The following is a 27,424-nucleotide window of genomic DNA, read 5'->3' on the forward strand; positions in this document are numbered from 1 at the left end:
CGAAAATCGACAAAAAGAGTTAGTGGGACGTAAAGCATATAACTTAACAAAAAAGACTAACCTTCTGGCCTCAGAAGTCCTACTAATTATGTCGGGTTGGAATTCGTAATCTTCCGATCCGGATCTTCACTCCACTTCATCATGCACTCAGACGAGAAGATTCCCTTCTGCTGGCATCTGCATTCTTCAAGTGTCACTTTTATAGACCGTTGTTAATTTTCTAATATAATATAGGTTATTTTAATGTGTTGTGTCGTTAATATTTCTATTATTCAGGTGGTGATGACACCCTAGTAGCACATCACAGCAGTTGAAAGTGTTTGGTGCTGGCTCCATAGCTCACTAGTCAAGCCTTTGAGCCTCGGGTCCCTGTGTTCGATTTACGGCCATGTAGTTGGATTTTAACCTTGTGCCATTTCCTAATCGGATGTCGGCTTTTATCACGGCCATTCGGCTTTTATACTCTAAAACTCAGAAGTGTGTGGAATTCTTAGGGCTCTATACCAGTCCCGAAGGTTCTTTGGCCAGGATATTCATCTTCTTCCTTCTATGTTACATGGTATGAAAATTTGAAGTCATTTGTGTTGATGATAATGATGATTGTTATGTTGCGGTTGTTGTTGTTGTTGTTGTTGTTTAAAGGGGCCTAAAAGCTAGGTCATCGGTCCCTGATGGTACGAGATGCAACGAAATGAAGCGATAATTAAAACAAAAATATATCCTCTGACTAAAATCTAAAACGAATGATGATGAATAAATGACCATGAACCCAAAACAATCAGTAGATAAAATTCACAATGCATCATATTCTGAAATGATGCTTGTTGTCCAAAGGGGTCCAAAATCCAAGTCAAGGCCCCTCATAACTGTATTAATTACTGGTAAATCAGACCCATGGTGTTCCTCCTATACTGGTACTAATCACAGTTAACGCAGATCCATGGTGTTCCCCGCACGGTGGTACTACTCATAAGTAACACAGTCCCATGGTGTTCCTCACATAAGGGCACTACTCGCAAGAAACGCAGGCCAATGGTGTTCCCCACTTAGTGCAACTAATCACCGGCGTCGGTATTCCCTTGGTGTTCCTCGCGTAGCAGAACTAATCAGAGGCCAAGTATACTCATGTGTTGCTCACATAGTGGTACTAATCATAGGCAATGTAGTTCCACAGTGTATCACACATGATGGTACCACCTACAGCTAACACAGGCCTATGGTGTTCCTCACATAAAGACACTACTCATAGTCAACGCAAACCCATGGTGGTCTACACATAGTGGTACTAATCACGGGCAATGCACAATCCCGTAGTGCACCAGTCACAAGCAACGCAGACCCATGGTGCTCCACGTGTAGTGGTACTGCTCATAGGTAACGCAGACCCGTTCTAAATACAGGAGAACCAACGCAATTCAGCGTGGCGCATGACAACTCCTCCCTCACGGACGCCAGTCCATGATGCCGCGCGTCTGATCCCACACTTCGGTGGAATGCACACGGTGGTACTTGGCGCATGACAACTCCTCCCTCACGGACGCCAGTCCATGATGCCGCGCGTCTGATCCCACACTTCGGTGGAATGCACACGGTGGTACTAATCACAGGCCACACCCAGACCCTCACATAATTGTACTCATCGCAAGTAACGTGGATCTATAGTGTTCCTCGCATAATGGCACTAATGACAAGTAATCACATGGTTCCCATTCTATCATCCGTTGGTCACCCCTCTGAGTCGCCTCTTACGACAAGCAGGAGATACCGTGGGTGTATGTGGGGGTGTAATTGGTATGTGATTTTAATCATAGAACGTTAATTCCCTCAATTCTGAACTGGGTGTATTTCAGACTCCTTTCTTGTCACACACGTTGTTCCATATACGAAGAGCCGGATCCCACATGCATCAAAAATCCTTTTCTGGAGGGATACAGTTCACAAGTCGGCGTTAATTTCCAGCAAGGTAATAGTAGTGCAATAAAGGAGGGTGCTGTTCTATCCTGTACCCAACATTCATGCAGATCACGCGTTGCAGGATTGTGAGTGACTTCAGAGTGTCTTAAACAATTTAGTGAGGTGGACAGCAGACAATGGGATGAAAAGTCAAGTTGTAGATTTCACCAAGAGGAGAAGTCCTCTGAGTTTTATTAATTATTGTGTCGATGTGAGGATAGTACCTCCTGGGGAACAATGTAAGAATCTAGGTGTTAATATAAGGAATGACGTTCATTGGGGTAATCATATTAACGATCTCTTCACATGGTTATGTGAGTATTTAGGGGTTGTAGTAAAGATGTAATAATAATAATAATAATAATAATAATAATAATAATAATAATAATAATGTTATTTTCTTTACGTCCCACTAACTTCTTTTACGGTTTCCGGAAACGCCGAGGTGCCGGAATTTAGTCCCGCAGGAGTTGTTTACGTGCCAGTAAATCTACCAACACGAGGCTGACGTGTTTGAGCACCCTGAAATACCACCGGACTGAGCCAGGGTCGAACCTGCCAAATTGGGGTCGGAAGGCCAGCGCCTCAACCGTCTGAGCCACTCAGCTCGGCTAGTAAAGATGTAAATGAGAGTGCGTTTAAATCTCTGATAAGACCGCAGTTAGGAGTACGGCTCCAGAGTATGGGACCCTCACCAGAATTACTTGATACGGGAACTGTAAAAAAATTCAAAGGAAAGCAGCACGATTTGTTCTGGGTGATTTCCGTTAAAGGAGCAGTGTTACGAAAAATTTTGCAAACTTTGTGTTGGGAAGACTTGGGATTAAGGAGACGAGACGCTCGACTATGTGGTATGTTTCGAGCTGTCAGTGGAGAGTTGGCGTGAAATGACATTAGTAGACGAATAAGGTCTTTTTGCTTTACGTTCCACCAACATAGATAGGTCTTATGGCGACGATGGGATAGGAAAGAGCTATGAGTGGGAAGGAAGTGGCCGTGGCCCAGCATTTTTCTGGTGTGAAAATGGGAAACCATAGCAAACCATCTTCAGCGCTGCCGACAGTGGGTTCGAACCCACTCTCTCCCGAATGCAAGCTGACAGCTGCGCGACGAATAAAAATAAGCGTAGCTTATGAACTAAGAAATATCATAATATGAAGATAAAGTTCTAATTCAAAAGGACAAATTAGGGCAGATATTTATTTATCGAACGAGGAGTAAGGGAGTAAGGAAAATGTTCGATAAATGTCCTGCTTCTTGGAAAACGTTTAAGGAAAAGGTAGGTAAATAATTAATAGTAATCGGCCACCTGGGCGACAGCCCTAAATGCAGATCATTGATTGATTGATTGATTGATTGATTGATTGATTGATTGATTGATTGATTGATTGATTGATTGATTGATTGATTGATTGATTGATTGATTGATTGATTGATTGATTGATTGATTGATTGATTGACCCTATTGCCACCCCCTACTCTCCCTATGGAAGGGGTGGTGGTGATTACTGTTTTAAGAGGAAGTACAACTAGGCGGAAAAATACATACACGTATTCCCTGGGGGCATGGGCTAGTGACCATGTTTCCCGAAGCTGAGTCTAGCATTGTTTTCACTTAATTGTGTCAGTTTCCTCACTTTGATCTTTCATTTCCGAACTCACTTGTTTCTTGCGACCCCGACAGTACTATGTTTGCGATGCCCAGGATGTCTTTAACTTTCAAACCCTTCGTGGTCCACCCTTTCCTTTTGCCGATCACTTCATTTAACTTATATAAGAGTCGAATCTCTTCCACTATCCCTGCAATTAGTGTTAAGAGAGGATTGTTGCCTAGATGTGCTTTATCTGAAAACAAAAATCATCACCACCACCTCGACACGTAGCTTCCTGTGCACAGTAGCCTAACCTCGTCAAAGGGTTTGTGTGATACGGGCTGCACTGTGAGAGTATTAACCACACGGTATTGTCATAAATTGACTGAAGAAAAGCTCCATTCTGAAAAGTCCGTAACTGATATACATCAAAGCAATTCAGTTTGTGCTTGGCTTCAAGGACATTTTCTATCTCAAGAAAAGCAAGTGCTTCTTGACTTTCACGTTAAGTACAAGAGATGGGATTCAGGAGGTCAGTGTTCATTTGTCCATCTTTCTTTCATATCATACAAATAAAACACAACACTCCACTACAATAAGGCGCAGTTTTCTACACACGGCAGACGCCGCCGACCCTCGTCGGAGGGTCTGCCTTACATGGACTGTACCAGGCTTGCAATAGCCACACGAAATAATAATAAGGAGAATAAGAAGAAAAAGAACATACACATGTGATAGAAATTTAATTAAATGTAAATTGTTTTCATTTATTATTCGTTGACTATAGACTTAAGCATACATAAAATGTAATCAATAATTTTCTAAGAATGAGCACCAGAACACTCGTTGCGTGCTTGTGCGTTGAACTACCGCAGGGGTCACCAAACCATCGATCGCGAAAATGACGTTGTCAGATGTTTGCATTTCATGTTCCCCAAAAAGTATGAGCTGAATAATTCTAAGAAAATAAACTATAGAGTAAAAATGTCATATCCAATAGGCGGATTAGAATAAAGCGGATATGATGATACATGACCTTGTAAAGAATAAAATCCTATTAATTGAATTTGGTATCACAAATAAAAATTATCCTGAAATAGACTGAAACCACTAAAGGAAGAAAGTACGAGATGCTAGGCAACAAACTCCCACTTATGCACAATGGAGCCAAGGTGACGATGGTTCCTGAGGTAATAACGTGGGACGGGCTAGTCACCAACTTAATCAAGAAGCACATGGATAAGCCGGAAGTGAACAAATAGCTACAGGCCTACCTACAGACTATCGTACTAAAAAGAATGTGTGAGAGTGTGCTAATTGACTTCAGACGAGGCAACTTGGATAACGAGTTGTGGACGGAAGACTTGCAAAGAATGATGGAACAGATGGAGGCAGTCTTGTTACCGTAAATGATGTGCAGAAAGTGTGCATATAAATGGTAGAATCATCGGATGTAACATGGACTTGAAAACTAATTGAATAAATGTATTATTATTATTATTTTATTATTATTATTATTATTATTATTATTATTATTATTATTATTATTATTATTATTATTATTATTATCCAGTCTTGAGGTGGAATTCGTTTCCCGGCCAGTTCAATGATTTTAGTTCTAGAATGAATGAAGAGTGGAAAGGAGTTTATTTAATATAATAAATTTTCTCACGCTCTTAGTTACAGGAAGAAAGCGCACAGTGAGAAGATGACGCCACTGACCTAGTATACATAGACGAACACCGGTTTCCATGGTTACAGTTGAGTCGGTAAAATGAAAACAAGACACTAATTCCAGATAGACCCCTAGCCCATGTTAAAACAAAATCTATTTCATCACACTCCGATTTCATAAAATATTCTTTGTAGATCATCACATATTTCCAAATCCAGGAAGCAGCCCTTTCCACGCGGAGTGTGGACACCCTTGTCTCACCAGTATTTGCCGGCTTTGAGGGCTCCTTAATATGTGGTTAAGTGTACATGCAAGCCGTTCGGGAACAGAACCGTGATGTGGTTGATATCTCTAGATGGTCTGAACTCAGAGTACATGGTGACGGTCTATCCCTGTAACACAGACATTCTGTTGTGAGAAGTGCATTGCAGTGATGCTATATATGTAATGAACCGCCGCTCCACTAATGATCTGGACAGAGCTCATTCGTCTGTCGCATACCATTCCAGCTCTATTAGTGAGATAGTCTGTGAACTATTTGCATGTCTACATAGTGTCTAGTTCAGTTAATTATCAGTATATACCATATATTGCTATCCCGTGAAATCCCAGGGAAACTGATTAGAACAATAGTATGCAACGTGAGTGTGGAACAGGATCTGTCACAGGCGTTATGCTCCCCACACTGCTCTTCAACGTAACACTAGAAAAAATCATTCGACAACTACCCATCAACCCAGGCCTAACCATTCTGGAAAGATTATAACAAGTGATAGCATATGCTGGCAATGTGGCAATTATTGCAAGAAACGAGAGAGCTCTTGGAGAGAACCATGTTCTGTTAAAAGAGAGAGGACGGGACCCAGGATTAGAAATGAATAAAATAAAATATGAGAAGATGGGGATACTGAGGGAGCAAGAGGAAGGACCACAGTAAGATTATATGAGAAGTAATATCGAAGAGTTACAACTTTCAAATATCTAGGCTCAATAATAACAGCGGACAATCTGTGGAAGTACAGGAAAGGATAACAAGTGGGATCCGATGCTTTTACGTATTAAAATATTTGTGTACATCCAGGAATGTCAACAGGAATACGAAAATAAAAATATACACAGCAATACCTTTAGTGATGCACGGATCCGAATGCTGGGTAATGATCGCCAGAGAAGAACAATGGCTGTTACGGTGGGAGAAGAAGATATTGAGAAAGATATTTGGAGCAATGAGAGATCAGGATGGATGGACAATGGGGGTAAATGAAGAGTTGCAAGGACTGTTTGGCCAGCCAGATATTTTCGTTGAAATCAAGCAAGAAAGAATTAGGTGGGTTGGTCAGGTCCAGAGATTGGAAGAAATCCGTACTGTCAAAAAGGTATTTATAGAAAAACTAGAAGGAATGAGGAGGATAGGAATGTCCAGAAGAAGATGGACTTATGATGTTGAGGAAGATCTTAGAAGTATAGGAGTTACATTCTTGAGAATAAAAGGTGAGGACTTAGGTGAATGGAGGCAGCCTGAATGGACCCTGATGCCGACCAGTAAGTAAGTAATATATAGGTTATCACAGGTAATTATTGTTTTGGGACAAAATTATCACCTACAATACCTCATGAAATATTTAATAAAATAAATGACTTTTATTTAACACGTTGAACAACAAATAAGACTATGTATGTCGAGGTCCGGCCCCGCGGTGTAGTGGGTAACGCGTCCGCTTGTCACCCGGCGACCCCGGGTTCGATTACCAGCTGAGTGAGGGGTTTTTAATTGTAAATGATTAATATCCCTGGCCTAGGGACTGGGCGTTTGTGTCGTCCTTAACGTTCCTTTCCTCACATTCAACACTCTGCATATCCTCTATTCCAATTACACGCAGATTCATATCACATGGTGCAAGTAGGAACAAAATGCCTCTACAGGTCGACGTCCCGAACAAATAGCATTTTTATGAAATAAAGGTTAGTTTAATACCAAACAGCCGAGCTGCGTTTCTCATACGGCACACGATGTGAAAGTGCCTTAAGAAGGGGTGATGCTTAAAATGATATTTCTTACGCATTCAGTTAATGTTACGAATGGTATGAAAGTATGGCTTGTTGAGTCTGTTAATGTTGGAATATGATAGCTTTCTATGGAATCCAAGGTTCGGTATACATTAAGTTAATCGAAAGAGTGCAAAAACGTTTAGTAAGATTCCTACAAGGCCAAATACATGGCTTGTACCCGTTTATGGTGCCATACAAAAACTTACGAACCAGTATCGGAATGACCAGCCTTGAAAATCAGAAAAATAATAATTTATGCCAAGTACCTGCATAAATTATTAAACAATAAAAAAACATAGAATTCATTTATTGTCCCTGTTGAATTTTCGCGTACCTCGCTTGCACTCAAGAGAACGCAGCCCATTTAGGGCTGAAAGAGCTCTGACAACCGCCCATGACCATTCACCACTCTATAGGTTATGTAACAACTTTAATGAAGCTGTTATAGCATAGTCAATAATTTGGACTTCGACATGGTGATATCCAAATTCATAAAACGTTTTGCAGATATACTGTCACAACACTGAGAATTAACATCACACTGAGAGCTGTCAAAATGTTACTGTAGGTACTGAATAATTTAGTTATTAAGAAGTGTATTTTTAGTTATTAAGATCTGAGACTTTATCAGTGTCATTTTTAAGTAAGTTAAAGTTTTTTAGGTATACTCTAATTGGGGTTTAGTACCCTGCTGTTAGCCCAACCCAGCCCAGTGATGGTATATGACATCATGATGTTTATGTCCATTTTTCATTCATTATAAAGCCATGTAATGACAAGGTAATTTACCTAGCGGTTTTAGGAGATAGCTGGTAACTCACGAAGAGCTCGACAAATGAGCAATTCAAATTATCTAAGTATTATCAGGACTGACAGGATGTATCAAGAGACGCTGTTCTTAAACATCATTATTTGTATTAGGCCTATTTTATTGACCAGAAATACATTAACTTTCACTTCAAACTGTATTAGACAGCAGAGAAAAGACCTTGTGTTAATATAGTATTATTATATATTATTAGCAGAACTAATAATAATCATTTTATGACATTCAGTTAGAAAAACATTGTCTGCTTTCCTCTTTGGACTCTGTATTTTATTTCTGATTTACTTACATGCGGAGGTCACTTCTAGAAAAGTGTTCAAATTTTGAAGATTTGCCCTTCATAAAATATAGTTTAGCCCTGTTCAAGCATTTTTGTCAATGTACCTTACTTTGTTCAAAATATAACATTTAAAATCTAACCTCAAACTATTGTAGTCTCATTCCCGCAGATATTTCTGACTTGTCTACGTGGCGCAGTCGCCATCAGACTGCTCCTCAATTTTAATCATGTAGACTGAGTAGACCTTGAACCATCCCTCAGATCCAGGTAAAGATCCCTGACCTGACCGGGAATCGAATCCGGGTCATCCGGGTAGGAGACAGGCAAGCTGCAACTACACCACGGGGCAAGCTTCCTCTACATAGCTTAGGGTACTTATGTTTCTAATTTCAACCAGGATAGAATTCCAGGAACGTGTGGTCCACTGCACAAATTCGTCGTACATACTACTGTAATGAGTGGAGATGGAGAGCAAGGATCGTGTTGGTTCTTCCATTGGACAGTTTCTATCTAAAAGTAATTCTACCGTAAATTTTCTTTTCATCCTCATGGTACGCTCTTTAAAGGAACTAGTTTCTTGTAATAACCTCTCGCTTCAATATTTCAGACATTATAACATTATCTCGATCTATACAGGCTCTTGGTGTATTTCTTTCTAATAAAAGCTGATGAGTTCACGACTGAGATATTGATGGCGATATCATTAAGATGCTGGTGTAATCGAAATTTGAAGGCTCTCTTGATGAAGGTCGCAGATCCTCCTGCTGATGTTATCAGATTGATACCTCGTCAAATTTAGAAGAGAGATATACAGTTTCCCTTCTCGTTCAACGGAGGATAATGCCCTTAAAATGCAAGTACAATAATTCAAACTGAAATATGCATCACTATACTGCAAATATTCGAACTAGCAAATGTACCCGTGCTTCGCCACGGTATTTTACCTTGAATACGGATAACAAAGAAAATGACTGTTCACACAGTGAAGAAGACGTTTTAAATTGCATATCTCTTAGCGTTATCCAAGAAACAGCATGGGGAGGTCCCCATACATAGTTTCCAATGTAAAGTGCAAATTGCGGAGTCCTGATGATAACGACAGGCTGAATTGCCGACTGCCATTCACAATAGAGTTGAAAAATTTCATTTATTATACAAGGTCCCCTTTTCTACTGTGCAGTCACAATCGATTTGGAGAGTTTTCGTTACAATGACAGGCCCCCTTTCCTACAGCCAGACACAATCGGGTAAGGAAGTTTTAAAGAAAATGATATGCTCCCTTGCCTTCTGCCGCTCAAATCGGGAAGAGAATTATTCATTACAATGGTAGGCCATCCTTACTAATGTTAGTTACACATGAGTTGGAGAAGGACCCCATTCCTACTGCCTGTCAATGTCGATGTGGGAAGTACAGATTAAAATAGCAGACGCCCTCCTGCTGACAGTCATTATCAATTTGTAAAGTATTAATTATAATGGCAGACACACACCTTCTAGATCACTATAAATCGTCTTCATTAATGTAATATATACATCAACATACGAAGATATATGAATGTTTATCAATTTCAGACCGTCATTTACGGATAAACTGTTGCCAAACGGTACATAATATAACGACAAGCTGATTCCACCAAAAGTCGCCTATTGGTTATCATGTAACATTTCCTCGTATCTCCACTATTTATGGGTTAGATTGAGTCAGAAACTACGAAATTTTGAATAGGGAGAAATTTTGGTATAGTTTCCTCACACTGCGTTACTTCTCGGATAGTTATGTGACTGTTAGAAACATAGAATTTGGCTCACATATGACTACCGGGAGGACCATTGTTCGTGCAGAATTTGATGATTCCATCTTTCATATAAGTGTATAAATATATGAATTGTACATGTAGGAATTGCAAAATTTACGTAAAATCGAGAAGCACAGCCAAATCTAACGCATAAGGGAAAGAGATATGACAGATAGTGCCATCCGTTTTTGCGATTCGACTTAGCGGTTAGTCGTGAAATACATCGAAAAGAAAGTCTGCACCACCATTAAAATTGCCTCGATATTTCGATATTTTCCGGGAGTAAAAAGTGAAAAATTTAAACATCTTGGAATTGTTTCGTCGGTTACAGGCTAAAACCTATAATTTTGCAAAATTTCAATTTTCTACCTCGTCTGGAAGATTGTGTCGCCATCTTCATTTTGGGGAGAGGGGTAAATTTGAGCACTCTCAGGAAACGAACGCTAAAATATATGCAGATGATTATTATTACACCTGAAACGGATAACTGTACGATAATTTCACCAAAATAGTCAATGTACAGGCACACGGTTGTTACGATTTTATTTATATTGATAAGTATCATAATAAAAGTACTTCAACACCCGGTTCACATCTTTTCAAGCCCCCTTACTTCTTTATTTTTAATGAAGATTCCAAATACCGTTTTCACATGTGTAACATCTTCAGTTTTTGAGATATAAGTATCGTTATAAAAGGTATTCAACCCATTTTTCACCATTTTTCACCCCCTTTAAGGGAATTTTCAGAAAACAAAGAATACGTGTTTCTTTATTTTTAAAGTAGATTTCAAATACCAAGTTTTACGTCTGTAAACTGTTAAATGTTTGAGATATAGATGCGGCCAGTATCCAGTAATCGGGAGATAGTGGGTTCGAGCCCCACTGTCGGCAGCCCTGAAGGTGGTTTTCCGTGGTTTCCCATTTTCACACCAGGCAAATGCCGGGGATGTACCTTAATTAAGACTACGGCAGATTCTTTCCCACTCCTAGGCCTTTCCCATCCCATCGTCGCCATAAGACCTTTCCGGTGTCGATGCGACGTAAAGCAAATAGCAAACAAAAAAGGGGATATAGATGTACTCATTTAAAATTTTCACCCCCCTTTTCACCCCCATAGCAATGGAATATCCAAAAATCCCCTTAGTGAGCACCTACACTGTAATATTAATGTATCCCCAAAATTTCATTTCTTTATGTCGCGTAGTTTTGGCTGGGAGTTTATTACAGGCAATCGGAGTTAGTCTTTTAATTACAGAGATAACCTCTTTCAAAACCCACGTAATTCAGTGAACAGTAACTTATTACTAATTACAAAGAACCTTCTTATAAGGACACTGGTGTCATAGATATACTCATAATTGATTTAAAATATAATTTTTCTCCAGTGTTCGAAGAGGAGGCCCAACAAAATATTTAGTCGCTGCCGGGACAAAAAAATATGTGAAATATTTTAGCTTAGAATTTTGGCCGGTAAGGTTCTGTCATCTGAGGTGCAATATTGTGTGAATATTGTCAAGGCATTCTCGCTCTTCATAATGTATGTGCTGCGGGTCAGTATATCTATACACCGGGCGAGTTGGCCGTGCGCGTAGAGGCGTGCGGCTGTGAGCTTGCATCCGGGAGATAGTAGGTTCGAATCCCACTATCGGCAGCCCTGAAGATGGTTTTCCGTGGTTTCCCATTTTCACACCAGGTAAATGCTGGGGCTGTACCTTAATTAAGGCCACGGCTGATTCCTTCCAACTCCTAGGCCTTTCCTATCCCATCGTCGCCATAAGACCCATCTGTGTCGGTGCGACGTAAAGCCCCTAGCAAAAAAAAAGTATATCTAAAAAATATTATCACATAGGAGGTTTTGTCCCGGCAACGACGATATGTTCATTCTGGGTTATTGTTGGCCAGAAAATGGTGGGTTTTATTTGTACTTCTTTTGCCCTTTCTTGGCGTTTTTGGCTTATTGGTTGTTTTCTAGCTCTCAGCAGCTCTTTTGCAACTTTTACTTTCGACTACATTTTTACTGCCCATTCTCAATTCGAATCATTATTAGTTCATCCATCACCCTTTAAACATATTTCCTCTAGTAAATACATAGCTTATATTTGAACCATATCTGAGAAAAAGTGAAAATGAAATGAAAACGAAATTAAAAAGGAAACTAGTGCTTGAAAAAGGGGCTGTCTGGCCGAGGCGGTAAAGGCGTGCTCGGTTCGCCCGAAAGGACGTGGGTTTGAATCCCCGTCAGGAAGTCGTAAAATTTAAGAAACGAGATTTCCACTTCCGGAGGTGCATATGGCCCTGAGGTTCACTCAGCCTGCACAAAAAATGAGTACCAGGTTAATTACTGGGGGCAAAGGCGGCCGGGCGCAGAGCTAACCACTCTACCCCCATCATGCCGCGGTTAACAATGGTGGAAGTCTTTACCTTCCACTCCTCCAAGGGCCTTCATGGCCTGTACGGAGGTGACTTTGTCTTGGTAGTGCTTGAAAACACAACGGTTATCAAATTATGTGCAAGATAACTGAAATATTTAAAGGAAAACATGTACGCGATCCTTTATGAAGCGGAGGATCTCACTTGCTTTTGCTTCAAGTATGAACTCTGAACATCCTTTGATGTGGAGAGTAATTTCTCGATGCTACGCATCGTGCTGTCTGAAAACTGACGATGCTTTGCACCTAAGGACCTGGAGATGAGTGTTGTGATATACTGCAAAGCCCCCGAGGTAATGTTTCCGAATTCCAATTTCTGTAACCTTAATGTGGTTAAGCCAAATATGATTCCAGTTATACTAATTACAATTTATTTCCCTCGGATGTCCATTGCGGGCTCGCTGAATTCATCCAAGGTGGAAAAAGTATTTCATTCTAAATTCTGCAAGTAGTTTTTCTTAACAAAAACGGAATTCCTTCTTTTAATTTATGTTATTCTAAAAATATATTTCACTCATATATTTTTGCACTGTATGTCGCATACCACCAGAATTTTGCATTTTTAAATGAGGATCCTTCATCAAGTATATTATTAAAATTATGAATGAATTTGGTTCACATTTTCACGTCCTTTTTGTCAGGTTTTAGTGCCAGCCACCAAAACCTATCGTAAATCTGTCAACGGAGAAATATCATATCCGAAGTTGGCAATCCCACGAAAACTGTAGTGGCAACTGCTCGTACAGAACTGGCTGTCCACTTACAGTGATGTGGAAACTGTGTGGCTGACTTGACTAGATGTCACCAAAAGATACAGTCCGGTTACGAGAGGCACTGGCGGGAAAAGCAAGGTAGATTGAAACATCGTGAAATTTTAAGTTAGACTCTGCCATTACATCACTCTTCTTGAAGGAGTCATTAATCTTAAGCTTAAATTTAGAATGTAAATTGTAGTATTATTTATTTTAATGTCTTCGGCGTACTTCGTAATAAACTTCGCCCAGCAAGTGGCTCCGCGGTATACATCAGTTTGCATTCGGGAGATAGTGGGTTCGAACTCCACTGTCGGTAGCCCTAAAAAAAGGGTTTCCGTGGTTTACCATTTCCACACCAGAGAAATGCCGGGGCTGTACCTTAATTAAGGACATGATCGCTTCCTTCTTAACAGTAGCCCTTTGATATCCCATCGTCGCCGTAAGACCTATATGTGTGGGTGCGATGTAAAGTAAACCACATAAAATAATAATAATAACAATTTTGTCCATCTGAGCTAAGAACCAATCGAAATTTCAAATGCAACCACTAAGGAAGGGCCGCCATATGACGTGCACATAATGTGATTACACCCGTTCCTATATTATATAATATCACCAGGATATTCTCTCGAAAGCATTTTCCTCAATATCCTCTTCGTTGTAAATCGCTGCGACAGGATTTAGTAGATTTTCCCGCTTCAGGGGGGTGGACTTCAATTGTTTGCTTTCCTTTAGCAATGTAGTATGACTTCCTCTCCTGTAACATTTGAGTCGTATGCCCGAACAAACGTCTATGATTGTTGACCGCGGGACATGGCTACGCGAGAGAATGTAACATAGACTTTTGTTCCGTAAACCAACAGGTTAGAAGTGCATGCGCTCACTTATTCGCACATAATGTATGCATACAGAGGAGAACAGTGTTATTTTAAAGTTTTAGCCTAATTATAATGATTTGGTGCGTACAACATCTTTCCACTCACTGGGGTCACTTTTCCTTTTCCTGCATCTGTTTTTCGTCAACTTGTGTACATTGCTTGGGGACAACAGCACATTGACAACCACTACTACGTCTGATTGCATGACTATGGTGTCGATGAGTAACTAAATAAACTCAGTAATATAAGACTGAACAAACCAGAACAATCTCCGGACTAGAATGTGTCCATTACATTGCATTCAATTCGTGACATTGTCGAGAAATCGCGCGGGAAACGATGTAACCTAAACTTAGGTTCCATTATTTTTCAAGTGCATTTCTCTTCACAATTTCAGGAATACTATAGCCATCTGTTGAGAAATGCTCAAACTACCTGCAAATACAGATCCAGGATGCAACATAGATGTTTGTTCAATATGTCAAATGCCACAAAAATGTAACATAGATGTTTGTTCGCGCATACGAGTCATTTCCTTTGGCTTTCATATAACTCAGTAGTACGGGATGAGCACTTGTCATTATTTAAGATAAAGAGCCGTATGCATGAAATAACTTATATTCTAATTTCTTTTTATTTCTGTCTATTGCCTTGAATGTGCACGTGCCTGTTAGATCTGAGATTAACTTTATATCAGGTAGCTTTTTACTGCCCCGTACTGTCTACTTACAAGGGTCCCGCATGCAATAGTGCTGAATGGAATGCCTACCCCCTGGTTTACAAAGGAGCGCTACAATGTGCTATATTTCGGATGTGACACAAATAACAGTCAGTTTACTACACACGTTGTGTACAGTAAGAGGATGCAATTATAAACACGCCAAAGATGCAGAAAATAAAGTTTAATAACTCATTATTAATACACGTAGAGACATTACACTCGACCAAAGGTTGCTTGTGTGTGGTAATTGCCTTTGATAGGAACGAATATAGCGAAATTCTTAAATGTGGCCAGAGCTATATTTATAAAGAAATTGAGGGAGTAACAGGGGTTGTGCAGATAATGTCGTTCGTGCCGAGGGAGAAAGGGGGAAGGCATTCTGCTCAGAGGAATGGATCTCCGCCCTGAGCAGATGCGGGAAGGGTATCATGGTAATCATGATATCAGAAGAGGGAGCTGTAGTGTTAGGGGAAAGGGGGAGAGCACCTTGCCCTGTGGAAAGGTGATCCGCCTGGGGCCAAGGGAAAGCCTGAGAAAATTAGGTAAGAGTTGAGAAAAGGGTAGGTTGAGTAGGTTTGAGGGTAGTGTAAATTTAAGTTGGTATATAGTTTAAGTTTATCGTGGATAGTTGAAATGAAGCTTAGCAAAAAGAAATAGAGTTGACTGAGTGAACTAATGGACTTGGAATAGAGTACTGTCTGTTGGTGTGTAAATGAGGAGTGGAAAAAATGGATTGTTTAAGTGTATTTGTGTGAGGAGGGAGTATAAAGAAGGTGTATGTGATAGAATTGAGATAGATTAAGTGGGAATGTAGTTAAGGAGAAAATGTTGGCAGTATGGAAATTATGAAAGTAGTTCATATGAAAAAAATGTTAAATGGTGTAGATGCCTTGATGAGGGGTGTAAAATTGAGGGATTCTTGATGTTTATGTATTAAGTTTAATAGGATGGAAGAAATGGGATAAGTCTAATAGTTTGATGTAATTGAGGTGCTGTAGACTGAGAAGACGGAGTGAACTAATGGATTTGGAATGGAAACTGTTTGTTTGTGAGTAAGTGAAATGTTTTAAAAAAAGTTAAATTGTTTTAAGTGCGATGATGAGGGATGTAAAATGATTGTTAGTTTATGTTTAAGTCTGAAGCTTAATAAGGTGAGACGGTTTGATATGTGAAGTGTGGTGCGGTAGGTGGAGAAGACTGAGTGAACTAATGGACTACGAATGAAAACTGTGTGTCTGTGTAAAAAAAAAAGTTAATTGTTTTAGGTGCATTGATGAGGAATGTTAAATGGTTGTTAACTGATGTTTAAGTCTTAAGTTTTATAAGGTGAGATGTAGTGAGCGGGAGTAGTGCGTGAGAGGTGATGGTGACGTATCAAGGGAAGAGGGAGGGGTGGGGACTTGACCCCACTCCAAAGAAGTTAGATTTGAGCATGTCTGCACGGAAAGGAAAAGGAAAGGGAAGGTAGTGTGCTGACAATGGACAAGAGTATGTGTGACGTACATAGCGGAAGTGTGTGGCAGGCCACCTGTTGGGTCTGGTTTCAGCCAGGGTGGCTTGTAACACATGATAAGGAAAGGAACACAGTGTTTGTCAGCGAGTGTCGGTGAGATACGATACCAGTTCTCACGTGGCAAGGCTGGTGGCTGCTGTAGACGGCTGTTGCAGCGACCATTAAGTTTTTTTAGGTGGTAGTCATGGGTTGGGCTTAGGGTAGTTAGTAGTGCGGTATCGTCCTGCATGTGTGCTGGCTATCCGCGTACGTGTGGGATGATACTGAGTAGATGTAGAGGTAGTTAATGTAGTTAAGTAGTTTTAAGAGAGATGTAGTTGCTATTATTGCTTGTTTTCCTTTGTTTCGCTCTGTCTGTCTTTATTGCATGTAAGCCGATGGTGTACACTAGGGTGGGCAATAAAGATATGTACGAATGTATGTATGTATGTATGTATGTATGGTAATTGCCTTTGATGACTCATTAGCTCTTAATTGCAATTCTGTTTGGCGAAATACGTGAATAGAAAGCAGGTGACTATTGGAAACTCCTGCACATACCGTCTGCAAGCTTCGGCTGCATTCCGACCTGATTCTCCATAAATCAAACTTATGTCTGTGTATTCACCGTTGCTGGACACACCAGCCATTGTCAATATGTTGGCAACAACTGCAGTGTTACTCAGCGGTCGAAAACGAGACTTATTATCGCAAGGGAGCGCATTTGACGGGTAGCGCTGAGGAACATGGAGCGAGCGGCCATCCGTTTGTTAGCTCTTCATATTCTGGCGCAAATAATCTACAGGCAGTAGTACGCCTGTGAAAATCAGTAATTAGACAACTGAATGATCATCAGTGCATGCAGGACACTTTCAAGTAGAAATTACGGCGCTATTGGGCCACCTGATATAATAAAAGCATTTTAAATTTGGCGTTCTGTCTCTGTATGAAGTATATTTGGGGGGAAAATATTACGACCTCGACTCACAGCATTACCCTCCAGCGGCAGCCCGGTGTCTATTAGCGGCTTATAGTATTTACTACGTCTACTGCAGCTGGAGTTGCCTGATCGTCTACTGCACTCGACACGAAAAAAGGGTAAAGACTGAAGAGAGTTTGAAATAAATTGGCTTGGCAACTTCTCCACATCAAGCAAGGATCACATAGAACTCGTTAACTCAGCAGGGTGTAGGGTGTGATTGACTGCTGGCTTCCAGCTCACCTCCAGGAACTGAGGCCGTCATGTTTTGTTCCAAAATATACTGTACCTCATACATATCTGGCAACAGTTTCTTTTTCTAATTCTACTACAAATGTAAACATAGAAACCCTTCACATTAGACACTAATATTATACTTTTAAAAAACATAAAAACATATTTCTTCCTTCAAACTGATTTTTAGAGTTCCTGGACAAAATTTCAAAAATTACATTTTTGGCCTGCTGTGTAACCATTCTGTATAGAATGTCGTACATATTTCCTCTTGAGGAATATACTCCATCATGTTGAGAATGTCACCAACTGCTTTCTCCTTTATTTTAAAATACCCTTCAGGATTTTGTGATGTGGTAATAAAACTTAATTGGTCGACGCCTTTTATGGAGAACGTGAGACACTGTAAGCCATCAATAAAGTTCCGTACAATAACACACCGTCATTAATTATGAGGTGGCTAAAGTGCATATACTGGCTTATTTTGAAATTATACTTCCTATAACCTTGGAACGTCTCTTACTGATGTCTGCACCTTATAGTCGTTAAATGTCTTGGTCACCAGTGTTTATAGGGGCTGCCTGGCCGTTGCGGTAAAGGCATACTCGGTTCGCCCGGTAGGACGTGGGATCGATTCCCCGTGAGGAAGTCAAAAAATTTAAGAAACGAGATTTCCACTTGCTGAAGTGCACATAGACCAGAGGTTCACTCAACCTACACCAAAATGAGTACCAGGTAAATTCCTCGGAGCAAGAGTGGTCGGGCGTAGAGCTCACCACTCCACCACAGTAAGGGCCGAGGTTATGAATAGTAGGAACCTTCACCTTCCACCCCTCAAAGGAACTTCATAGCCCGTGCAGTGATGACATTTTAACCAAGACTTATAGTCTATTAAACTGAACAACCTAGGATCACTACTTGAAACCTGTTCTTCTACTGCTCACTTCCTCCGGTATGGAATGTTAAGACTAGAAACAACAAATGCCAGTGACATGTGGTATCTGCATTGAAGTCAATTTTCATCGTCATCTACTACCCTCAATAATAAACTGACTTACATTATTTTAACGTTCTAAAAATGTGTAAACGTTATTCCAGCATTCACAATCCTATCGTTCGTTCCCCTGTGGACCAAGGCAGTTAAATGACCAGACAGGTCAACAAGGAAATGTTGTGGGAAGTGTCAAAAATAGTCTGTCCTGATCACTCCTGTAATATTTATTTAGATTATCCCAGTGGAGAAATCGTGTTGATATATTCCGGTCTTACTGTGACATTGTCATGACATTATGCACAGAAAAATAACAAACGTTGGAAGGCAAACAGAATTGTCCACAAATAAAAAAACTTAAATGGAATAAAGATGTTCTTTGGCAGTTTTCTTACTGTACAGTACATTATTATTTCCTGTTTCTCATAAGGTTGTTGTAAAAGAAATAGCCAAGGCTTTATTAAGGTATTTATGAAATTACTTAGAATTCCTTCGTTTCTTTCCAGAAAACATTTCGTGAATGTTTGTGATAAAATGCGATTTCATTCACAGGTTGAATTTTTCACTTCATTAAGAAGGAAAATATATTAGACCCGGGCTGTGTGATATACACGGTAGATGCGCTGGCTTTCCGACACCAACTTGGCAGGTTCGATCTTGACCCAGTCCGGTGGTATTTGAAGTTGTTCAAATACGTCAGCCTCCTGCCAGCAGAATTATTTTCACGTAAATGAATTCGTGCGGGAAAAATTTCCGGCACCCCCAAAACCCGTTAAAATAGTTAGTCGAATGTAAAACCAACATTATAATTAAGAGGTATTGCTTTCGCTGAATAATCGCAAGTATCTATGAGGCACCCCACTCTAAAGTGGTGTAGGCACAGTCGCATTAAAAAAGAACTCCCGAACTGAGTGACTCAGATGGTTGAGGCACCGGTCTTCTGACCTCGACTTGGCAGGTTCGATCCTGGCTCCGTCCGGTGGTATTTGAAGGTGCTCAAATACATCAGCATCATGTCGGTAGATTTAATGACACGTAAAAGAACTCCTGCGGAACCAAATTCTGGCACCTCGGCGTCTCCGAAAAACCGTCAAAATTAGTTACTGAAACGTAAAAATCAATAAGATTAGAAAAACTGTAAGTGTAAAATAACCGATATTTTGTACAAATAAGACATATTGTGAGCGGTTGTCTACGTCCCACTAACTACTTTTGACGGTGTAGGGTAGCGTGTCTGCCTCTTAACCAGAGGCCCCAATTTTGGGCCAGTTCAGGGAATTTTATTTAGATCTGAGGACTGGTTCAAGATTCACTGACCCTACGTGATTACAATTGAGGAGCTATCTGACGGTGAGATAGAGGCCCCTGTCTAGAAGGCCAAGAATAACAGCCGAGGGGATTCATCGTGCTGACCACACGACACTTCATTACCTGTAGCCCTCCGGGATGAGCAGTGGTCGCATGGTAGGCCATGGCTCTTCGGGGCTGTTTCAGCATGGGGTTTGGTTTTCTGGGTGTCTTTGAACTTGAACTGCCGTTTGGGCTACTCATGTAACCTACGCGAGTAACCATAAAAAGTCTCTACTGAAAGTGCCCGACGGTTAATCTGCCTCATTCTCATACTTGTCTTTGAAAATATGGAAGAGACCAAGAATCATTGTAACTTTTAATGCTTTTTTCTTTCCAATAGTTACTTTCTTATGAAAAATAACAAATATTGGAAGGCGAGCAGAATGGTCTACAAATGAAAAAGTTAAATGGAATATAGATTTCGTTTGGCAGTTGTCTTACTGTACAGTACATTATTATTTCCTGTTTACTTTCTCATAAGATTATTGTAAAAGAAATAGCCAAGTCTTTATTGAGGTATTTATGAAATGACTTAGAATTCTTTCATTTCCTTCCAGCAAACATTTCGTGAATGTTTGTGATAAAATATTACATTAATTTGACTTAAAGATATTTTAAGTAAGTTCTTTTTCTGATTTGACGCCCGTAGGTGACCAGCGCGACGTGATGAGGATGAAATGATGAAGAAGACGGCACATACACTCAGTCCTCGTGCCAGGAGAGTTAACCAGTTATGGTTAAAATTCCCGACTCTGCCGTGAATCGAACCCTAAATACCTGTGACCAAAGGCCAGCACGCTAACCATTAGCCATGGAGCCGGACATCTTTAACACTAAGTAGTTAACATTTAAATATCAAGTTTACTGTACATACAAGGCGTGAAGAGACTCTGGGAATCTTTTATTACACAGGAGTGTCGTAGTTAATAATACTCGATTAAACCTTCCCTAGCCAGGGACATATGTTACATCCCAGCTGTTAGATCGGTTCTGAACAACAAGTACATGCAAACCAGATGTTGATTACAGAACTAAAATTACACAGAACGACCTGGGGCTCGAAACAAGTACCTACCCATGTTTGTAAAATTGATTTAGCCATTAAGCTGCCGTGACAAGACATAACTGGCTGAACTGTATGCCATGTTGTGATGACGTTTTCCCTCTGTACACTTTGTACTTTACACCACCTGACAGGTGAGACAACCATTAAAGATATCACGGCCATCGAACCTGAATATTACCGTGCAAGTGGCTGTGCAGTTTGAGTCACGTAGCTGTCAGCTTGTATTCGTGGGATAGTGGGTTCGATCCCCCACTGTCGACAGTCCTGAAGATGGTTTTCCGTTGTTTCCCATTTTCACTCCAGCAAATGCTCGGGTTGTACCTTCATTAAGGCCACGGTCGCTTTCTTCTCATTCCTAGCTCTCATTATCTCCTTAAGACCTATCTGTGTCGGTGCAACGTAAAGCAGATTGTAAAAAGGAACGAAGCTCAATATTCATATGAATATTAGATTTCGTTCCACCCTCGTGTAGGTTATCTATACAATTGTTTACAGCGTGGATATAAAAATTATCAGTAGACAAGTATATTGTGATTATCAGAAACAGGGAAAGGGTAACTTGAACGGAAGGCTATGATTTATAACATCGTCGTTGCGCCAGCGAAAACCGGTATGTGACGATATTGTTGGAAAAATACTGACTCGCAGAGCTTATCTAATTAAAAACGAGAATCCTTTGAGGATCTTCACATAATATTGAACCTTAGATGACAGATGCTTACCAGCCAAAATTCTACGCTGAAATATTTCACATAGTGGTTTTCGCAGGCGCAGATACAATATAAAGTTATTTACCGAGTAGAAGAATAAGTCACCCCACTCTACAGGGTTGTAGATAGAGTTGCATAACTGGCAGGGCTGCTTTGCACACCTGTTGTGCGGATTGGAGGATAATATTGGTGGTGGTAACTTTGGTCGAATCCATGTGCTGTAAACTTTTGGCACAGTGACCCATGCAAATCACAGTGCCTGTGAGTGGGAGTGGTAACCCCTGACTGTCGTAAGAGGCGACTAAAAGAGGCCTCAGGGGCTCTTAACTCTGGAGCGTAGATTGGTGATCACGGGGTCATTAGCTGAGTCGTGGCATTACTTCCACTTATTTGAGTAAATATCCTTATGTTCATCCATCCTATGCTACCTTTCTTGGTCAACTTTTGTTCTTTTCCGACTTCGATGGTATTAGAACATTCGAGGCTTAAGGTATCTTCCATTTTCACGCCCTTCGTGGCCCTTGTCTTCCTTTGGCCGATACCTTGAGTTTTCGAAGTGTCGAACCCCGTCAATTTTTCATCTGATTAATGTTAATAGACCTCCTGTGGGTAGGGACGGTAGAATAACGCCCATGGTATCCCCTGCCTGTCGTAAGAGACGGCTAAAGTTGGTCCCAGGGGCTCTGAACTTTGGAGCGTTAGTTGGTGACAAAGGGGTTCTTAGCTGAGTCCTGCGATTGCTGACACTTATTTGTGCCAGGCTCCTCACTTTCATCTATCCTATCCCATCTCCCTTGGTCAACACTTGTTCTTTTCCAATCGCAAGGGTATCAAGTATCGAGACCTACGGAATCTTCCATTTTCGCGCCCTTCTTTGGCCGATATCTTCATTTTTGGAAGTGTCACCCGTTTCATTTTTGCGGCTCTGATTAGTATTAACAGAAGATGACTAGCTAGTTGTACTTCTTCTTAAAACAATAACCACCACCACCAATGGCAACACCGTCATCGGAGATACATCTGGCACCGACAATAATCTATTCACGATCAAATGCACTGAGCTGTCGTGCCTTATCCATCCTTTGCTTAGTTGTTACTTACATGGCCAATAAGAGTTCTGACGGCAGTACAGCTACATCTCATGTCATACTGTTGTATTTGCCCTGCCTACCTCAGAGACATTTCATCAAAATTCTAAATAAAACCATGGCGCAACAGCCCCAAAGGGCCATGTCCTACCAAGCGGTCGCTGCTGAGCCCGAAGGCCTGCAGATTACGAGGTATCGTGTGGTCAGCACGACGGATTCTCTCGGCCGTTATTCTTGGTTTTCTAGACCGGGGCCGCCATCCCACTGTCAGATAGTTACTCAATTGTAATCACGTAGGCTGAGTGCACCTTGAATCAGTCCTCAGATGCAGGTGAAAGTCCCTGAACTGGCCGGGAATCTAACCCGGGGCCTGCGGGTAAAAGGCAGGCACGCTACCCCTACACCGCGGGGCTGGTCACCAAAACTCTAGCTAGCTCTAATTCAGTTGATCATCAGTACATTTACCGCTGAATTCCACGCGACTATTGCAGGACTAAGTACACGTAATGGTTGTGTTTAAGGGTTTGCTTAATAATATCCTACCGCATTCCAGAGCTATAATTATTTTTATTTTTATTTTTGACGTGGCAAGGTCTTGGTTTGCATACACGGTACTTGCAGTAATTGGCCGTTATGAAAACCTGTTTGTTCACTTACAGGCCGTTTTTGCCAAATGAAGGTCATACACTTGATATTACGATATCGCTAGGTAATTAAATGCCTCGAGTAAGGGGAAAAACGAAAAATTTAGCGCGATGTTGCAACATCACCCCGTGGGGCCCCCGTGCTTTGAGTGGTAGATTATGCCCACTCTTTCACTTTGAATCGCCACACAGTGGTCCAAATGACTCAAAAACCCAGTTATGTTATTAATAAGTGTATAGAAAGCTAGAGAAACATGTATCTTAAGAATAAATAATGAGACATGCCCTAGGCAACTGGAAAGGAGGATTCTCGATTGGTGGGCAGAGAATCAATAACCTACATTTTGTGGACAACACCACTCTTGAAGCCAGTAGTGTACAGGAGCTTGCTGAGACAATGGACCCTGTCCAACATGAAAGTCGCAATGGAGATTAATTGTAGTAAGGCAAAATGAATTATCGTCAACAAAGCTGCAGCGATTCAACACCTAAGCAACCTCCAATTATTTTGTCAGTTTACTTATCTGGGTACAAGAGTAGAGGATTCACGTAGTTGTGGAAAGGAAATCAAGCGTCACATCTTGCAGGGACGTATAACTGCGGCAAAACTAAAGAAGCACTGGGAAGATAGAGCAATTACACTTAATACGAAGAAAAAGGCTAGTCCACTCACTTTTCTTCTCGATCTTCATGTATGGATGTGAGCTTGGACCATACAACCTAAAGATAGAGACGAATCAATGCCTTTGAAATGTGGTGCTGGAGAAGGCTGTTGAGAATACGATGGACAGCTGGGAGGACAATTTTTTTTATCCAGAAAGTTGGAATTCAAAATAACCTATACCAAGCTTTGTACAATAGAATCCTGCAATTCTTTCGCCACATTATGAGCAGAATGGATAAAAATTCTACCAAATAAAACTGAGAAATATTTATAAATATATAAACATTCCTGTTTATTTCTGTTTAAATTCTTAAAGACTTGCAATTTGTAACGTGCATTAACGAAGTCCTCACTCCTCTCTACTCTAGCGTAAGATGGGAGTTGTTGCAATACCAGTGTTCTGTCACTGAAATGTTCCTTGACGCAAAGTGGTCAGCTCTACAAACCTTGTATATCCAAATGTTTTCCTCATAGGTCAATGACATACCAGGGTGGAGGCTCGAGACATGGCAGAAAATCAACGGAATGACTAGCCAGCTGGGCTTACGCCAACGACGGCGCACGACCTTGCTTGAAGTGAAAATGGAAGGTAGAAGGACCAAAGGAAGACCTAGAGTGCAATTTATAGACAACATTAAAGGCAAGCACACCTATTGCACTTGAAGCTGCTGACCACAGAAAGCAAAGGCTTGGAAGACATGAATATTACCTTAGGGGTGAGGAGAATGAGATGAAGAGAGTGTGATCTGACAGAATCTGATGATCTTCTTTGAAGAACGAAACATATCATTCTATTTCAATTAAGGTTTCCTTTCAGGTATACTTCTCTTATCATGTCACCTTTCCCAGATATCTTATAAATTTATTTATCAAACCCTCGTCCCATTTCTGTATGGAGTCGGGTATGAGGCGAGAATAATGTGACATGGCATGTTTTTTACAACCTGATGCCCTTCGTGACGTCAACCTCATCAGATGAGTTAATGAGATGAAATTAATAACGTGATATGTGATAGTGGGAAGGGAGAAGATGAAACCCGGTGCCGGCACATAGTCTACTCCTGTCGAATAGCACCAAGGGGTTTGCTCATCTGACGAATGAATCACCATCGACAAAGCATCATGTACCCTCACTCGATATGAGCACTGCGGAGGGGTTTGGAATTTAATCCAGGCTTTTGGCACGTAATCTCGTGATTAGAAATTGTATACTACGACCTCCCCTACCCTGCCGGCCAACGTTCTGATGGTGAATATTTTTCCTCAAAATTAGCTTCGGCAGGCTGAGGAACCAAACGGTCTCGCTAATAGGTCACCACATTGATAACAACTAGTTATTTTGCTCTTTACAGTTTGCCTTACGTTATCCCGACACAGGCAGGACATATGACAACGATGGAATAGGAAAGGGATAGGAGTGGGAAGGAAGAGGCCGATACCTTAATTAAGGTACATTTGCTACGTGTGAAAATAGGAAACAACGGAATACCAACTTCAGGGCCGGTGACAGTGGGGTTCGAACCAATTATCTCCCGGATGTAACCTCATAGGTACGCCCCCCCCCCCTTCTAACTTTAAATTTAATAAGCATTGTGAGTATAGTTCTATTTCTTTCATTGCAGCCAGACGTTGTGACGCCCAAAACACTCGCGTCCGTCTAGACGACACGGCTTACCTAGCCTTGGTTTGTTTACTTCAGCTGATGAAAATGTCACCCGTAGACCATACAGTTCCATGACGCAAAACGTCATCTCTACAGACCTTGTATATTCAAATGTTTTCCTCATAGGCAGCATATGTTCACGACGTTGTCGGGCACGCGACTTAATTAGCCTTATTTAACGCCGTTGATATTAATATCGCAGCAGACGGAGGAGCAAATTACCAACCCCACTTGAACATGCTGTGCTAGCCAAGCTTTCAGCGTCAGAGATGCCGTACTACGGGAGAAACAGGTGACGAGCGATAAGCGATTCAAGTTAATGAAGGCGCTTTCAACACACCTAATTATTAATACTTCTATTAATTATCTTTCTCTGTGATACTGTAACTTCACTCGACTTGTAATATACAACAGCTCAGGCAATCAGATATAATGAATGAATATAGTCCTCAAGGATGAGAGTATTTGTAGCGATGATCTCAGTTAACTGGGACACGTTCTCAACATAAATACACGTGTAAAGCAACTGGAGATGAAGATTTTTATGAGACGCTATCATTTTAGATTTGATGATTTTCTCACTGTAGCACCTTAATAATAATAATAATCTTTCTCCTTGATCCGCTTGCGTCCAGGGTTGGATTTCACTGAGACTCAGCGAGGGATCCCACCTCTACCGCCCCAAGGGCAGTGTCCTACAGAGTGAGACTTTGGGTCAGGGGTATGAACGGGGGTGGAGGACCAGTAACTAGTCCAGGCGGCATCAGCTGCTATGCTGAACAGGGGAGTTGTGGGGGAAAGGGAAGATTGGAAGGAATGGACAAGGCAGAGAGAAGGAAGCGGCCGTGGGCTTAAGTTTGGTAACATCCCGACATTTGCCTGGAGGAGACGTGGGAAAGAAAACCACTTCAAGGATCGCTGAGGTGAGAATAGAACCCCCGTCTACTCATTTGACCTTCCGACGCTGAGTGGACCCCGTTTCAGCACTCGTACAGCATTTAAAATTTCGTAGTAGAGCCGGGAATAGAACGTGAACCTCCGGAGGTGGCAGCTAATACATAACAGAAGTACAGCAAACAGTTACCTGTAAATACAATATTACAAGGATGCATATCAAAACAAGAAATTTCATGATAGAGAAAGTAGAATATTATTAATAATAATAATAATAATAATAATAATAATAATAATAATAATACATAAAAAGTTCGCCGCTACACGGTAAACACGAAATTCATGGATATGTTTTTCAGCCTAGAAGATAAGGCGAGTTATTACCCGGCCCAAAGTCTCACTCTCCAAGACACTGTCCTTTAGGCGGTAGAGGTGGGATCCCTCTGCGAGTCTGAGGGAAAAATCGACCCTGGACGGTATATGGATTAAGAAAGAAATAATTTATGACTTACTGCTATACCACTGTAAGCTGAGGAAAACAATGGTAAACTACCTCATTCCTCATCACGCCTTGTACGCCACAATATGCCGCCACCGTCGGTTCTTGCGTTTCCTTATAACCACCACTGGTGGTGCTATTTGAGGATCCAACCAACCTATGGAATGATGAATTAACAGACAACTATAATATAC

General features: G+C 41.0%; 1 protein-coding gene across 1 annotated transcript in view; it reads right to left on the reverse strand.

Moving 5' to 3' along the window:
- The window catches only part of LOC136857147 (cytochrome P450 4C1), an 84,141-nt gene that overhangs the window by 37,176 nt on the left and 19,541 nt on the right, over positions 1–27,424 (reverse strand). The window contains exon 3 of the mRNA XM_067135569.2: positions 12,595–12,652. Coding sequence (XP_066991670.2) covers positions 12,595–12,652 — 58 coding nt within the window. The remainder of the gene's footprint in view (positions 1–12,594; positions 12,653–27,424) is intronic.

Source organism: Anabrus simplex, chromosome 1 (genome assembly GCF_040414725.1).
Source record: "Anabrus simplex isolate iqAnaSimp1 chromosome 1, ASM4041472v1, whole genome shotgun sequence".
NCBI lineage: Eukaryota > Metazoa > Arthropoda > Insecta > Orthoptera > Tettigoniidae > Anabrus > Anabrus simplex.